This window comes from Gavialis gangeticus, unplaced genomic scaffold (assembly GCF_001723915.1).
Source record: "Gavialis gangeticus isolate Ggan-Ray unplaced genomic scaffold, GavGan_comp1, whole genome shotgun sequence".
Lineage (NCBI taxonomy): Eukaryota > Metazoa > Chordata > Crocodylia > Gavialidae > Gavialis > Gavialis gangeticus.
In genome coordinates, this window is record NW_017729024.1 from 122,050,803 (window position 1) to 122,065,997 (window position 15,195).

At 41.8% G+C, this 15,195-nt stretch overlaps 1 protein-coding gene across 3 annotated transcripts in view; it reads left to right on the forward strand.

Annotated features, from left to right (window-relative positions):
- Window positions 1–15,195, forward strand: part of PUM3 (pumilio RNA binding family member 3) — a 65,865-nt gene that overhangs the window by 8,723 nt on the left and 41,947 nt on the right. For all 3 annotated transcript variants that reach the window (XM_019517639.1, XM_019517640.1, XM_019517638.1), the window contains 7 exons: window positions 2,198–2,333; window positions 3,214–3,289; window positions 5,041–5,134; window positions 5,428–5,494; window positions 7,697–7,871; window positions 10,665–10,768; window positions 11,953–12,031. In XM_019517639.1, the coding sequence (XP_019373184.1) occupies window positions 2,198–2,333; window positions 3,214–3,289; window positions 5,041–5,134; window positions 5,428–5,494; window positions 7,697–7,871; window positions 10,665–10,768; window positions 11,953–12,031 (731 nt within the window). The remainder of the gene's footprint in view (window positions 1–2,197; window positions 2,334–3,213; window positions 3,290–5,040; window positions 5,135–5,427; window positions 5,495–7,696; window positions 7,872–10,664; window positions 10,769–11,952; window positions 12,032–15,195) is intronic.

A 15,195-nucleotide genomic window follows, 5' to 3' on the forward strand; every position in this document is an offset into this window, starting at 1 on the left:
TAAAAAAAGAGTTTTTAAATTAACCCGTTTTAAGGGAATTTTATTTTGGTCCAAACAAGATTTTTTTGCCCTTTGCCCCCCCCCCCCCCCACTACTGGGAATGATATTATAGTATAATTAGTTTTGCTAAGAGATGATTAAAGCTAAAAGCAAACATTTAATCCATTTTTTTTCTTTTACCTTGAAGTTCATTTATTATATCTTTTTATATGAAGAGTTCTCTTCAATTTTATTAAGGTTGCTAAGCAGCTGTGTTTAGCTACTGTGTAACAAAAGATCCCATTTAATGAGTCCTGGTGAATAAAAGGATTAAGCTTACAAAAAGGCTTTTCATTTGAAATGGTAATAGGTAATTGCTAGGTGTTATATTAAAATCTATAATTGAATTTAATCTGTTGAGAGTATCGACCTACCTAAATACCTCCTTGAACAAACTCCAGAAAAATAAGTTTGACAAGTTAATAGGGAGAAGATAGTTCAGAAAATTAGTTGCCTTTGTCGTGTGGCCTTTGATTGCCTGTTGATTGGTGCCTTTTTTGTTTCATTTTCCTGCCCCCCTTTTAAATGTTTTAGTTTTCTAGTTACCTCCCTCCTAAAAAAGAGGTAGCCCACAGCACTGGTCAGAGTTGTGTTGTGTAAGGTTTTGCGGCAGTATGTTTAAATCTTGTCCCAGATTTTTCTCTCTCTCAAAAGGCAGGAAACCTACCAGGTTTTACTTTGTACCCATATGCTTGTCTTGTTGTTCAAGGCAATATAAAAATAAGTGCTTTTAAGTTGCATATGCTTCTAAAAATTCAAGCCTACCTTTTGAATGAATGGCAGGAGTTGAGAGAGAAAGGAGTGTGTTAGACCCTATTTTGACTGAGTCAGCGGATAGACCATGAAGAGAAGCCAAAATTAATCCAGTTACAACATTCTGTCAAACTTCATGGAAAAAATCATGAAGTATACTTGTCCTTCCAGTATTGGATGTCTCCTAAGTGGAAATTGCTAGTCATGAAAAGCAGAGGTGCACTGATAGAGATTTTTGGGGGCCAATACCGATAGCCAATTTATTTAAAGGGCGTATCGGCCAATACCAATCCGACTTACAGCTGCTATCAGGTGGTAAGTCTGTGGAGGGAGGGGAGGGAAGGGGTGTTGGGGGCAGATCAACAGGGAGGGCGGGGGCAGGTACTGCCTAGCCAGGGTGGGGCACAGGACACAGGTGCAGCTCGTGGGGTGGGGGTGACTCCTGCTGCTGCTTGCGCTGCCAGAGCAGATGCTGCATGGGGCTTTTCTTGCTGGGGGCTGGACTCGGAGTAAGCTCTGGCAGCACTGGGAGGAGGCTGCAGTCTCCCCAGATTTCACTGCTGCTCTGCTCTCAAGCCCCACACTGCTGCTCAGTGCAGCCCCAGCTGAACACCTCACCTCCACCTAAGTGTTGGGGAAGGGCTGTGGCAAGTGGTGGTGTGGGGCTGGGAGTGGAGCTGTGGCGAAATTTGGGGTGGCTGCAGCTTCCTCCCAGCACTGCCAGAGTCTGCTTTGAGCCCAGCTTCTGGTAAGAAAAGCCCTGCGCAGCATCGGCTCTGGCTTCACCCCACAGCTGCAGCCTGCACCATGCCACACAGATCCAGGAACATGCTCCCCTGCCCTCCCAGGGTGCAAGCATCTCCAGGAGCTGCCCCCACCTCCATGAGCCGTGCCTCCATCCCATACCCCCTCCCTGCCCTGCCTGGGCAGTGCCTGCCTTTGCCCCCTTCCTCATTGTGGTGGTTGTTGATCTGCCCCCCAGGCCCTTTCCATCCCCGTTCCCCTTCCAACTTACCAGCTGACAGCAGCTGTCCATGCTGCCGGCTTTGCTTTGTGCTGTGCTGCAGCTCTGTGCAGCATGGGCATTTATCAGCCCCATCTGGCTGATATTCTATGTAGACAATTTTCTTTATATCGGTACCTATCCAATATTGGACCGATGTATCAGTGTACCTCTAATAAGAAGTGTTTTAATTAGTATTGATGCATTCAAATTAACTAGCTTGGCAATATGGAATAGAGCCTTACCTAGTGCTGGCTATTATAGCACCACTGAATTCAGTGGTGCTACAATGATTTATAACAGCTGTGGGTCTCTCTTCTTCTGTACTTCCCACAAAGATGAACAAGAACCTCCCACAAGTTTACTGACTTACTGTACTGCAAACAATGTTTCTGTCCTCAGGGCCAGTATCTAAGAAGCCTAAATGGAGTGACTTCAAAAAGAAAAAGAAGGAATTAAAACAAAGCAGACAACTGAATGACAACACCAACTATGACACAATTGTGAAATCAAAGCAGATATGGGAAAGTATGAGAAGGTAATAATGGGTGTTTTCTGTCATACAATTATTTTCAATCGGCACTCATTCAGTGGTTGCTCATTCTAGCTTGGTACCTTTTGAAAAGGCATAATTCTCCATTTTGAATGCTATCATACATTCTATTTTAATGAATTATAATTATGTGGAGGTTTTGCATACATTTTGGTAGATGAAGTAGAAATAGCTTTTGAGGCACCTGGGTGGATCACATTTGTTTATTCAAGTAACTGCAAGTTGGCATAAACATTGGTGTTTTTTTGAAAATACAGTACTCCCAGACTGAATACCCTCAAGACCTACTGACCTGAGATTCTAATAACTTTGCAGTGAGGAACCCACATTGGTTTCGTTGAGGCTCAATATGTACAGATATGCCCAGGTGGGTCCTAGTCTACAACTGGGGCCCTAACAGAGTAGAGAGCATCTTGCACATGGTAGGAGTAGGGTCTTGGTGCAAAAAAAAGATTAGCTGCAAAAGGATAGTCTTTATTTTTGTTTTTTGTTGTTTTGCTTTGTATCTTGATTTTTGGGGGGTTTTTTTGTTTCCCATACTCTGTAATGTTATCAAATATGGTTGAAAGTTGTGATTGACACTCTTTTTGCAGGGTGGTTGTTGATCTTTTTCTTTGAAACAGGTAATTGGGAAATAGTGGTAATGATCTCTCCTTGCTCCTAGAATCTGGGAAATAGCGATCCAATTAAGCACATCTCGCTAAGCTTTTCATAAATGGGTATCTAAATATGGACCTCCCTCTCTCTGCCTTCCAGCTTTCTTGTTCACAGCTTCTAATTACTTCTGTATCCTATGTCAGCCCCCCACCAAAAAATAAGTTTTCCCTACTTAAGAGTCTCCTATGTGTCTGCTTTTGTTTTATAGGAAAAACTGTGACAAGGAGAAGCGAAAGAAACTGCTGAATGAACTACAAAAACTGGTTCGGGGGAAAATTAAAAGTGTACGGAAAATACAATAAATGCAATTGAATTGAAATGGGCAAGTTAGTAAAGCCCCTCTTGAGAATGTGAATATGTGCAGTGCTATGTATTAAGCAGCCCTTTAAACAACACAGTACAAGCCTGTTGGTCCAAAGGCTGCAGGAGTGATTAGAAACATGTTGATTTAAAAAGGGAATGAAGGAAGAAGCACAGTTTGAAAAGGCTGAGTCTTTGAGCACAATCCTGTCAGCAAGGCTACTTGGCTAACAAAGCCACTTTTTTTAATCTAGCAAGAGCCCCAGTGGATATAGATGAACCATGGTTAACATGCAATTTCAGTTCATTAGAGTTGTACTTAAAATTGCAAGAACCTGCAAGCAAATAAAGGCTTTAAAAATATCCCTGCATAATGTCACAATACCTGTGTTTTGTTTTGTTTTGTTTTTACCTTTGTATTGTAACTACAGTCTTTTTCTTGAGTGCATATGTTTGCTGCATATTAGGGAAGTGTAGTAAAATCCTCAGTTTCAAAACAAATTGAAATTGTGACTGCTGAGTACTGTGTGCTGCATTAGGTTAAATATTCTGGTAACATTTATTTTGCTGAAGTGAAACTGCAACGACTCTCCTCAGATTATTAAGAAAACAAAGAGTATATTTCCTGGGGCTCCCTCCATTCAGTAAAATAATATCACTGGATGCATCTACATATGCTGTTAAGGTGTAGCAATAAACTCCAGAGCTGTTACATCTGGACTCAGCTATTCCCAGGCACTGCATCTACATGTAGACTTGGGACCTTAGCACTTTGAGCCAGGGCAGAGCAACCCTGGGCTCTGCCCTGTGGGGAGGGAGAGGGGCAGTCTGGGCTCCCAGTGGCAGAGAAGCTGGCTAAGGCATGAGGGTGCTAAAGTGTGGAGCTAAGTGGCAGGCAGCCCCCTGCATTTTAGCACCTGTGGGCCCCTGTCACCATCTACATATTTCAACAGAGTAAATTACTCTGCTGTAGCATAGTATTGTCCCTGACAATACTATCCTGTGGTGGAGTTTAATTCATTTGTGCCCTAATACTAGCACGTGTCGACTGACAGTTTACTGTGGAGCTAATTGGTCATGTGTATTAAGCTCCTGTGCATTTAAAAATGGCTGTGGGATGCTTTAACTAAAGACCATTTTTAAACCCACAGGCACTTACACACATGACACTGCAGTGATGCTAGAGCATTCTAACTGGAACGTGTCGGAGCACATACATGGGCACCCAGGCTGTGTCCTGGAATTCTCACATCCCAAGATACAATCTGGGTGAGGCAGCAGGAGCATCCTTGCATGGCAAGATAGCAGCAAATTTTGGCCCTAGGTCTTTGAAAGGAAGTAACTGTTTCTTCTTTACTGTAAATAGGTCTTTATATAAGTTTCTGTAAATAATGGAGAGAAGTAGGGGCCATGATTAACTTGTCTACTTGTTTTATTCCACCCTGCTTTTCTTCCAGTGAAGAAAAATCAGTTCCTCTGCTTAAGACATGCAACCCAATTTCGGAAGGCTGATTTATTTGGTGGGGGGAGGCGGGGAATGCTATGTGAGTAAATATGGTATGTTTGGAGGAATACTGGAGCAAGAAAAGCTATATTTGTCTTAAGTGGTTTGCTTTATAATTGGCATTTCAACATATGCACCCCAGTAAAACTATACAGTTAAGAGTATGTACATTAATATTGCAGAACTTAGTGTTATATGAAAGGCGTGAAATTATTTTTATTTCATCTACAGCTGGCATTTGCTCATGACTCGACTCGAGTTATCCAGTGTTTCATTCAGTATGGCAATGACAAGCAAAGGCAGGAGATGTTTGAAGAATTAAAAGGTACTTTTCCCCCTATTCACATTACAGTTGTCTTGGAAGACATGCATTGTATTCTGTTGTTGTTTTAACTTATCCCAGCACTCCAAAAATTCTGGCATTATGTCTTCTGACTTGTGTGCATGATTATTTGTCAGAAAAAAAAAGTGTATAATTTCTGTTTTGGCATAACAGCTCACTGAGCAGTGGCTTTGGGCTTTGCTTGTAGATATGGAAACATGCATGTAGGTTTTCAAGGGGGCATGAAAATCAATCAGTCCTTTTTTCTTTTTTTTTCCCTTTTGTTTGCCCTGCAGAAAGTCTAGTAGAATTGAGCAAATCAAAGTATTCCAAAAACATTGTAAAGAAGTTTCTTATGTATGGGTGAGTACGAAGAAGTAAATCTGCTCTGATCTCTTTCTTGTTCCATAATAATCCAGTGTATCATAAGCTAAAATAAATGGCTCTGGTCCAGCCTGCCCTGTCCGTATGAAACTCCTTGTATTGGGAATGAGGGAGGGAACCAGTCGCTTTTCAGTGCCCAGTTCTCTTGCTACAAAGTAGGCTCTCTATCTGTGAATGGCAAATAAAATACACTCATGCCCTACCCTTGTGTGGTGTATATAATAAATAGGCCAGCAAAGACACGCTGCTCAATTTCTCAAGCATTTCAAAATTATTCTGTGGCTTGTTTTTTTGTTTTTGTTTTTTTTTTTTCCAGTAGCGTTTTATCTAAGGTCTTTTAAAATAGATAGCCATAGTGTCTAGGATATAAGCTATTTTCTGTCCTCTCTTTACCTGACTTGCCCTGTATCAGTCTTCTGTTGCTTGTTCTAGTTGTTTTCCTTGCAGCTAGACCTGCCAGGTTTATGGAGCTTAGTTCTGTGTACTCCTCAGTATGTAGCCTTTAACCTTTCTGATTCTAATTGATTGGAGCTAAGAGGAAAACAAGGTGGAATACTGGATGCCCACGGGAATACAAGCTTCAGCTGTTTAACAAACTCAGGATCCAAGTAGCTAATATACCCCATCCCATGTATGCTCAATCTACATAGCTTCCTACAGAGATTTGTCTTTTGCAGTTACTAATGCCTGAAGCAGCATTAATTGAGAGTAGCCTACTGCTGTCTGTTAGTGAGAAATCTTGAGGATTTTATTGATTATTATTCTAACTAACAAAAGCCTAAGCGTTTTGTTTTGAGCCAGATCCCTAGAGATGTTTTTCCCTCCATGATTCTCCTGGCTCTTCCCATGAGCAATGGGTGTACGGTTAAGAATGTAGGCTTAGGCCTTTCCTGTATTACTGTGTACAGGGCCATCCCTGAGGGGGGGGGGGGGGGCAAACTGGGGTGACTTCCCTGGACCCAGTGCTTAGGGGGCCACATGGAGCTGGGCAGTGACTGTCATCGCCACCACCAGCTTTGCATCCAGCTGCTTGATTTACCTGCCACCCCACCCTATGTTGCACAAATTGCCAATTGCTTAAATTATAAGCGAGACTTTATAAAGGGGGATAAGGCAGAGTACCCTGTTTATTGATTACATGAGTTAGACATGGAGGTTTTGATACATTATCCATACAAACGCACAGAAAACACCATGCACATTATTACACACAGACATACATGCACACACAACTACCATTCTATGCATACAGATAGACACCAGGTATAGTTACCAGCAATAGTTGCTCAATGTTAACACAGAGTGGCTGACCCCATGTTTACTGAGTAGCTGAGATGTTGTTGCTGATGATGGTGGTGAGCTGGAGCAAGGTGAGAAGCAGGCGCGCCTGTCCTCCAGAAGGAAGACAGAAGATTTCTTACCCAGCTTTGCATCATTTGTGCTCTCCTTATATATGGTTTTAGTCTGTTTTACTACCTAGGGGGTTTCCATGCTTAGTCTGTGTTTCTAGCAGCTGCTTCGCATCTTTTTTTTTTACATTGAGGTCACTACAGTTGTAAAAGATGGGTCTCGGCCTTGAAGTTTTCTTATTGCCCACATGGCAGCGTTTCTGCTTCTGTTATCTCCTTTGTGCCCTCAAGCTTCAAAGGGATTCTTCTGCCGTTTGTTGGTTAGTTGCTGGCTGGTGGCTTACACCTCTGGCGCCTTATTGCTTACATAAACTATTACATCCTCTCTCCTTCTTGTCATGCAAACTCCCATTCAGTCTTCACTCACTCCTTGCCCATATCTCTCTCATGCCCAGGGCATACAAAGTTCATTCGTTTGTGTCAAACTGGAAGCATCATAGAATATAGTCAAGCAGCTACCTTTCAAAAGACAGAAATCAAATTACTACATTTGTGCTAGATTCAACTATACTAAAAAAAAGTTTAACCAAATGCTACACCTGCACCACTGCCATTAGCAACGGCTTCTTTGCATCTAGGGCACGCAGGATTGGGGCAGGGGTAGGTCCCTGCACAAGCTGATTTGCCCCGGGCCCCGCACCCTCCTCAGGTTGGCTCTGACTGTGTATATTGGCTTGTTAAATAAATACATTTCTGAAAATAAAGTTAACATCATCTCTGTTCTCTGTCAATGTCTTGCCTTTGTACTTTCTATCTTTTATGCATGGAATAGAACGAAGGCACAAGTTGCAGAAATAATTAAAAGCTTTAAAGGTCAAGTGAGAAAAATGCTCCGCCATGCTGAAGCATCTGCTATAGTGGAATATGCCTACAATGACAAAGCCATTTTGGAGCAAAGGATCATGCTGACAGAAGAACTCTATGGGAACACATTCCAAATTTACAAGGTATTGTTTCAGTATTTTTATCCTGTTCTAATCTAAAAGACTTATTCGTGTTGGTGCTGAGTCATTATTTACTATGCTTTTGCTAACACCTATCACCTTGAGTCACTCAGTTGCTAAACACTAATTTGAAGTATGCAATAGTATATAGCATACTATAGTTTCCAATAGACATTAGTAGAGATTTTTTGCTTTCAGTTTGACTAAGTTTTGTTCTTTTTTAAGGGAGAGTGAAAGTTTGGGGCTGTAAAAAATTTTTAAGATCCATCAGCACCTGGGTATGTTAACCTTTTTGAGCTTTCTTTGAAAATCCTAGCCCTTACTTCCACTGTTTAACTGTCTTTCCTTTTTCACCCTTTGACACTAGTCATGGGGGTCCTACCTTGCTACACATGCAAATTTTTAAAGCTGGATAGAAACCAACTATAAAGTTATTACACGTTTTCCAGCTCTTACTTTATAGCTGGATGGACTTTTTATGGCATGATAGTTGCTTTATATGTGTAGCTGGTAGTGCTGTGCGAAATTTTGCTGGCTGTTGTGCGTAGACGCGTTTCAAGCTTGAAATAGCAAAATCGAAACAAAATGAAATGCTTTGAAACAGCCTCAAAACAAAACAAAGGCAGTTGAAACATTTTGAAAGTTTTGAAACATTTCAAGTTTCGAAGCTGGGCTTGCTTGCCACTAAAGAGAAATTAAGGAGAGGGAGGGGGAAGGGAGTGGGGAAGGGCAAGGACTGCTCTGATACTGACTGTGTAGCTGGCCAGTGACTGTGATCCTTTCCTGAGGTCCCATCCAATCCCAGTGCTCTGGAGGAGGGATGGAAATACAGCATAAAAAGACATTGTTTGAACTGAGCTTTCTCGGTGCCTTCACACTTACAAGTGACACGTTTTGCTCTAAACAGTTTGAGGTGTTTCCCAGAAACTCTTGAACCCATCTCCTTGAAACGTGGCAGGATTCCTGCCCTCAGAAGGGGCTACCATGCCTGCAAGTTTGTCATTTCTTGCCTGATTCAGGTGAAAGTTTTATAAGCAGTTTCCTGCTTCCCCATTATAGCCTATGGGCAAAACGCTGAAACAGTTTCAACGAGATGGAACAGCGGTTTCTGAATGAAATGAAACTTGAAACGAAACACTGTCCTGGCGAAACAGAAGTCGAAACGAAATGGTGTTGTTTCGCACTGCCCTAGTAGCTAGCCTAAATGAATCGCACAATTATTTGAGTAATGCTTGTAATGTGTAGAGGGGCCCTAAGTCCTCTAAAAGGCTACTTTTGTTGCTTGTTTATTAACTTGTCCAGTACGACGTTTGGAACATTCTTGGGTGAAAAAGCCTACTTTGAAGTAGTCAAACACCTAGAAAATACCTTGACAGAGATTTTTGTATCCTGGTAGATGCAATAGTAGATCACTTAAAAATATGCTTCTTGTGTTTGCTATTCCTGTGCATTCATATTTAACAACAAAGTGTCTTGTATTCTTCCTTGATAGGGCATATTATTATTTTATGTTGCTAGAAAAACGTATGCCTTTGTAGAAAACCATGGTTCTTTCTGTGTCCTGATTTATATAGTTTTTTCTGGCAATAAAAGAACTTTAAGGGTGGGGGAATTCAAATTTGGTGTTTTTTTGGTTTTTTTGGGGTTTTTTTTTTTTTTTGGTTCAAAGAATCAATAATTGAGGACAATTGTTTAACTGTTTTTACTAAAGTTTCTTTGCAGTTATAATGGGCACTTTTACACATGCTGGGGGGAAGGGGTGCAGCTCTTAATTAGTGGCTCTGAGAGCTGCTCTAATTTAACATATTGCAGCATCTTGTGTATTAGTGTTCCTGTGCTTCAGAATGACAGTGGGGGTGCTTGAACTAAAGCTCACTTGACATGCTTTAGTTTGAGCGCCCCCACCGTCATTTTCTTGTGTGGGGGTGCTAACACACAAGACTCAGAGGCTGGCTGGAGTGCAGTAATTGCCATGCTTCAACAGGCTCAATTAATCAAGTCTGTTCCAAGGCGCTGTAATTGTAGTGCTTCAGAGCAGCCCCTAAGCACGTTTACAGGTGCTTATAAGTGCAAGACTATTTTTTTTCAAAGCTTTGGTTTTATAATGAAGTATAGCAAACATCCTTAAAAAGCCTGGATATTCTATGAATTCAGTTTGTTTCTTTTAACTAGATAGTGATCCATAGTAGAGCCTGTGACTAGATTAAGTTTCTGAAACTAGTTTTCTTGGAAAAGATATTGGTGTAATGGGATAGACTTGGACATCAAAAGGTGCTTACACTTAGTGGGTAAGTTCTTTGTCCTCCTTTCCCAGCCTTTTCGGATATGAAAGCAGTATTATACAAATGTGCTGCCATACATACCTCTGACCCCTTGAACTTTTGCATGGAGATGCACGCATCAATGCATGGCAGTTTAAATATTCCTTAATATGGTGCCTGACTGCCTGTAGTTTAATTACCTTTTAAGATTTCTTATTATGCCTGACTATCTCCATAGGTTGTTAAGGACCTGTTCAGAGCATAGAAACATATGTAGGTTTGTATGCTAATGACTACACTGAATTCATAGAAACTTTTTTTAAATCCTGACTTATGATATCTTTTTTAATATAATTGCTTCTATTGTTTTAAACGTATAAAGAACCAACTTAGGTGAATGGAAACTCTTGAATATAGTGTTTGGGAGTCCTGTTCCCCATTCCCCTTTCTACTCGATTTTTGAATCCAAAATATACTTTGATACTTAAAACTCAGTGTGCATAATAACACTTGATATGGGCTGTCTTTGTTTCAGTCACCAGTTCACTCAACACTGGACAGCATGTTAGAAGCACAGCCTGAAAAGAAAGAGGCCATTTTGGATGAAATGAAACAGATTCTTACACCTATGGCACAAAAGTAAGGACCAAAATACATTTCTTAAAATGAGACAACCAACTGGGCAAAGTATTTGGGTATATGTGTTGTGGCAATCATTTTGTAGGAAATGCTGCTTTGTTTCTTGTGCAGTTATGATGTTAACTCTAAGTATGACTAACCTCTAGCACTTTCTAGAAGAAATTGTAATGCAGTATATGGAATACCATATTTTGTTACATATAACACACCTCCGGAATAAAATTGCACCACGTTTTTGAAAAGTAGAATGGAGAAGTAAAGATTTTTCCAGAGTTATGGTTGCATAGACTAAGGGCAGCCCCTAATTTTCGGTTAATCGCCTTCCTTTTCCTGCTTAGCCTAACAGGACAAGCTAGCAGACATAAAAATTACTGTCAGGAAAGTTAGCTTGATTAGTAGAACACCAAGACCACTGTAAAGGAGGGACCATCATTAACACCTGTGGAGTGAAAGACAGTGGGCCTTTAAGTCAATTAACTCCTTCAGCTGCTTGAATAGTAATAATGGGGCACTGTAGAGCAGGAATCAAAGCAGGATGCTTCTATCCAAGGCAGAAAATCAGTCTCCCACTTAATACATGTATTCCAATTTGGGGGAAACTGATTTGGGGGTGCAGGGGGAGGGTGAGACTATAGTACTTGTTGCATACCAGGCTAGTAAGAGATGCTTCATGCACTGTAAATATCAGGTTTATTATTCTGCAGTGTCTATTTAAAAAAAAATGCGTAGAATTAAGCAGCCAGGTATTCCTCGGGTATTTCTCTACAAAAGATTTTTTGGGTTACCCAATCCAGAGGTTTCCTAAAGAAGCACCTTGCTAGGTTTTCAAAAAGTGTATTGTTTCTTTGTTTTTGTTTTGTTTCTTTTAGTTAAATCCACACGCTGCAAAATAAATTTCTGCTTTTGTTTTGATCTTATAAACACTAATAATACTTTATTCAGGATGATTGTTTACTGCTTACAGCTGATAGATTGCAGGCTCCTTTGCATCATGAGTCAACTACTTTAACTGAAAAAACCCCATAAATATGCCAATAACTTAAGCGTCATCAGACAGGAAGCTGCAAGCTAATTGGCCTATAAGAAATCAAATATGTTTAAAAAAGCTGCCTGGTGTGTTTGAATATGAATAAAAACGTTTCCAGTTAATTAAGTTTTCCTTCCCTTCCCTTTCAATAATATAGGGAGGCTGTGATAAAGCACTCACTTGTTCATAAAGTATTTTTGGACTTCTTCATCCATGCTCTCCCAAAACAAAGATCTGTAAGTATTTCTGTGATGACTTTTTAATAGAAATGTTTTAATGATGTCCTGAGAGATGTAAACTACCACCTACAGTTTTAAGTGGTCAGCTGAGATAGCAAAGGTAAGATGGACTGTTGGCACAATAGATTCCCCCACCGGGTAAGTTGCTTGTATGCTGTAGCTAGGTTTTATCAAGTGATAGCAGCTCCTACCTTGTGAGTGAATTCAGTGCCATGGCTCTAATCCTCAGCAGATTTTCAAATAGGTTTTTATCTAGCTTTGTGTTAAAATGATTGACTTGCATATCATTTAGGAACATTCTCACCAGGGATCCTCTGAAAAATTGCAAATTCTCTAATGGAAAAACAATCCAAAATTCTTTGGGTTTTTTTTTAAAAAAAACCCCCAAAATCTGCATTTTTCCTGCCATTTTAAAACTAAATGCCATACACATGTATGTATGTAATACAATAGGTATCAGTCGAATACAATATTTTATTGATATATTTGCAGTTTGGAAGTCTACTGGTGCCTCATTATAATATAATAATAAAATAAATTTTTAAGTACCTGTATATTTAGGCATTTGATTTTTGGTGTTTTGTTTTGGTTTTTTTTTTTAATCGTAGAAAGTCAGAACTCCTTCTACCCCCTTTTGCTCACCAAGACATGGGTTCAGTTGTGGCTGTCCTTGTCCTCCCTGTTTTTTGTGATGTTGAGCAGCCCTGATTTTTATCCCAGTGTCCTGCCCCTGCCCTTGCCATTGTTTCTGACTCCCAAGCCACAGCCCCCTGGCCTTGCCACTGCCCCTTCCTTTTTGCCTCCCCAGCCCTGTCAGAAGGGGTCCACAACTGCCAGAGCTACGAGGCCAGGGCAAGGGCCCACCACCTCCTGCCTCCCACCAGCAGTACCTGAGCCCCAGCTGCCACTTGTGGGAGGCTGCAACTGGAGCAGTGTGGCCCCTGGCTCCCCCTCCCTCATGGGTGTCACAGTTGGAGTGGAGTCCATGGGGGGTGGGAACAGGGGGGAGAGATGTGGGCTCAGGGCTGTCTGCCCTGCCCCTGGGGCTTTCCATGGCCCAGTAGGTAGGACCCAGCATTGGAGGGCAGAGCAAGGTGGCAGGCTTTGTGCTGCTGCTGGGAGCCCCGCACCAGCTGCCCTGCTGTGCTGAGATACCCCGTGCCTGCCTGGCAGCAGCACAGAATTGTGCCCCCCCCCCCACTGCTGCCAGGCAGGCAGGGGGCATCTCATCACAGTGTTACGGTAGGTGTGGGGCTCCTGATGGCAGCACCAAGCCTGACACCCTACTCTGTCCTCCTGTGCCAAGTTCTGCCCACTGAGCTGCAGAGGGCAATGGGGGGGATGCAGCAGGACAGGGACCCCTTAGCCCACATCCGCCTCTGCTCAGCCAACAAATTTGGGGGGTCATGTGCTGACCCTGAGGTCCCCTCACCAGGAGTGTGTGCAACAGTGGGGAGCCACCAGCCCATGAACGAGCTGGTTCCCTCCTGGTCCCCCAGCCAGACCCTGTGGCTGCACGTCACTGCCTTGGTCCCATGCACCACTCCGGCTGGGCAGTACCTCCAGCCTCAGCTCTGCTTCTCTCTCTTGCTCTCCATGGGGGCCTTAACCTACATCCCCCTTGACTTCACTGTGGAAGCTGCTCTCCATGCTGCCTGGCTGCCATGTGAATGTGGTGCCCCCTGCCTGATTTGCCCTCCTCCTGCTCCCCCCAGACCCAAGTAGCCCTTTACAGGCTGTTTCCTGCTTTTGCTTTTTTTTTTTTTTCTCCTTTAGAGGAGAAAGTTAGCATTTTTCTGCAGCAAACAGAAAACCCAGATCCCTGATTTTTATCACCCAAGTACTTGAAGTCTTTGTGTAAATTAACATGTTGTCTTGGTTTGAAGTTTCTCTCCTCCATCTCTGAGGGTGTCTACAGTGCTTCAGACCATGCTAAGAAGTGTCGCAATAAAAATACTGTGGTCACTCCTGCTCTGCACATATCACATGCTGAAAAGTTGTCACGTAGCCACTATTAGAGTGGCACCGCTCTCATTAGCGCACCAGAATTGAAGGATGGCATTGGGTACATATTTAGCTTGAGCCTAGAAGTAGCTACAGTATCTGTTTTCCCAGCTTGCACTGTATGCAAAATGGGAGTGGGTGATTTAGATAATGTTTTCACAGCAGCCCTCTTTACCAGTCTCTGTCACAGATATACCCATAGAGATTTCAGGAACTTGAGCTGTGTAGTAATGAGGTATGGTGATTTTTATTTTTCTTATGATTTCCACATCTAACAGTAAAGTGAGAATGAAAAAATGTTCCCTTCAACTACCAAAAAAACAAATCTTGTCAGTGTATGGCAATTCTTGAACATTTTCTTTACAGGTATCTTTCTTGCCCATGGTGTGGTTCTATAAAACTGTCAATAAGGTGTGATTGAAGTCAATGGTAATGCTTCCATGAGGAGGGTCTTACTGTGTAGATATGGGCAGATGGACATGTACCCATGTTCTTCAAGGTTTCTTTATATACACTCTGTCAGAATGGTTGGAAACAATTTAAAAGAACCGTGGGAACATACAGCTGGAAAGTACCGCCTCTATCAGTAGAGGCCAGCTCCTTGCTCCTGCAAGCAACCGCATGTCATTTAATTCCTTTCAAAAAGTGATTGAGCACCATTTTAAAACTGAGGGGGTCTTGCCTCCAAACTCCTATTACAGACTATTCCAGAACTTTTTATTTCTTTGCTAGTTAACTTTTCTTCCAGTTCTTTAGCCTAAATTTTTTATTTGTGGTCAGCTCACATTTTTCTGCTTTTGTACTATCATTTGTCTTTTAGTTTAGTGTCCTCTCCCCATCCTATTCTCAGCTTTTTTGCTACTCTAACATGCCTTGCTTGTTTAATCTCCTCTTTATGAGAGAGGATCCCATTTCCCCAGTCATCCTGGTGGCCCTTCTGTTGCAGCTGCTCCAGTCTGAATTCATTCTTAAATGTAAGGGACCAGAACTGTACACGGTCTCACCAATATTTTGTAGTGGCACAAATATTTCTCCAGTTCTTCTCTAAGTACCTCTCCTAGTACATTCTAGGATCATGCATACCTTTTTGGGTTTTTTTTATGGTTGGTTGGGTTGGTGTGGTGTGGATAGATATGTGAAATATTTCAAACTTTCAA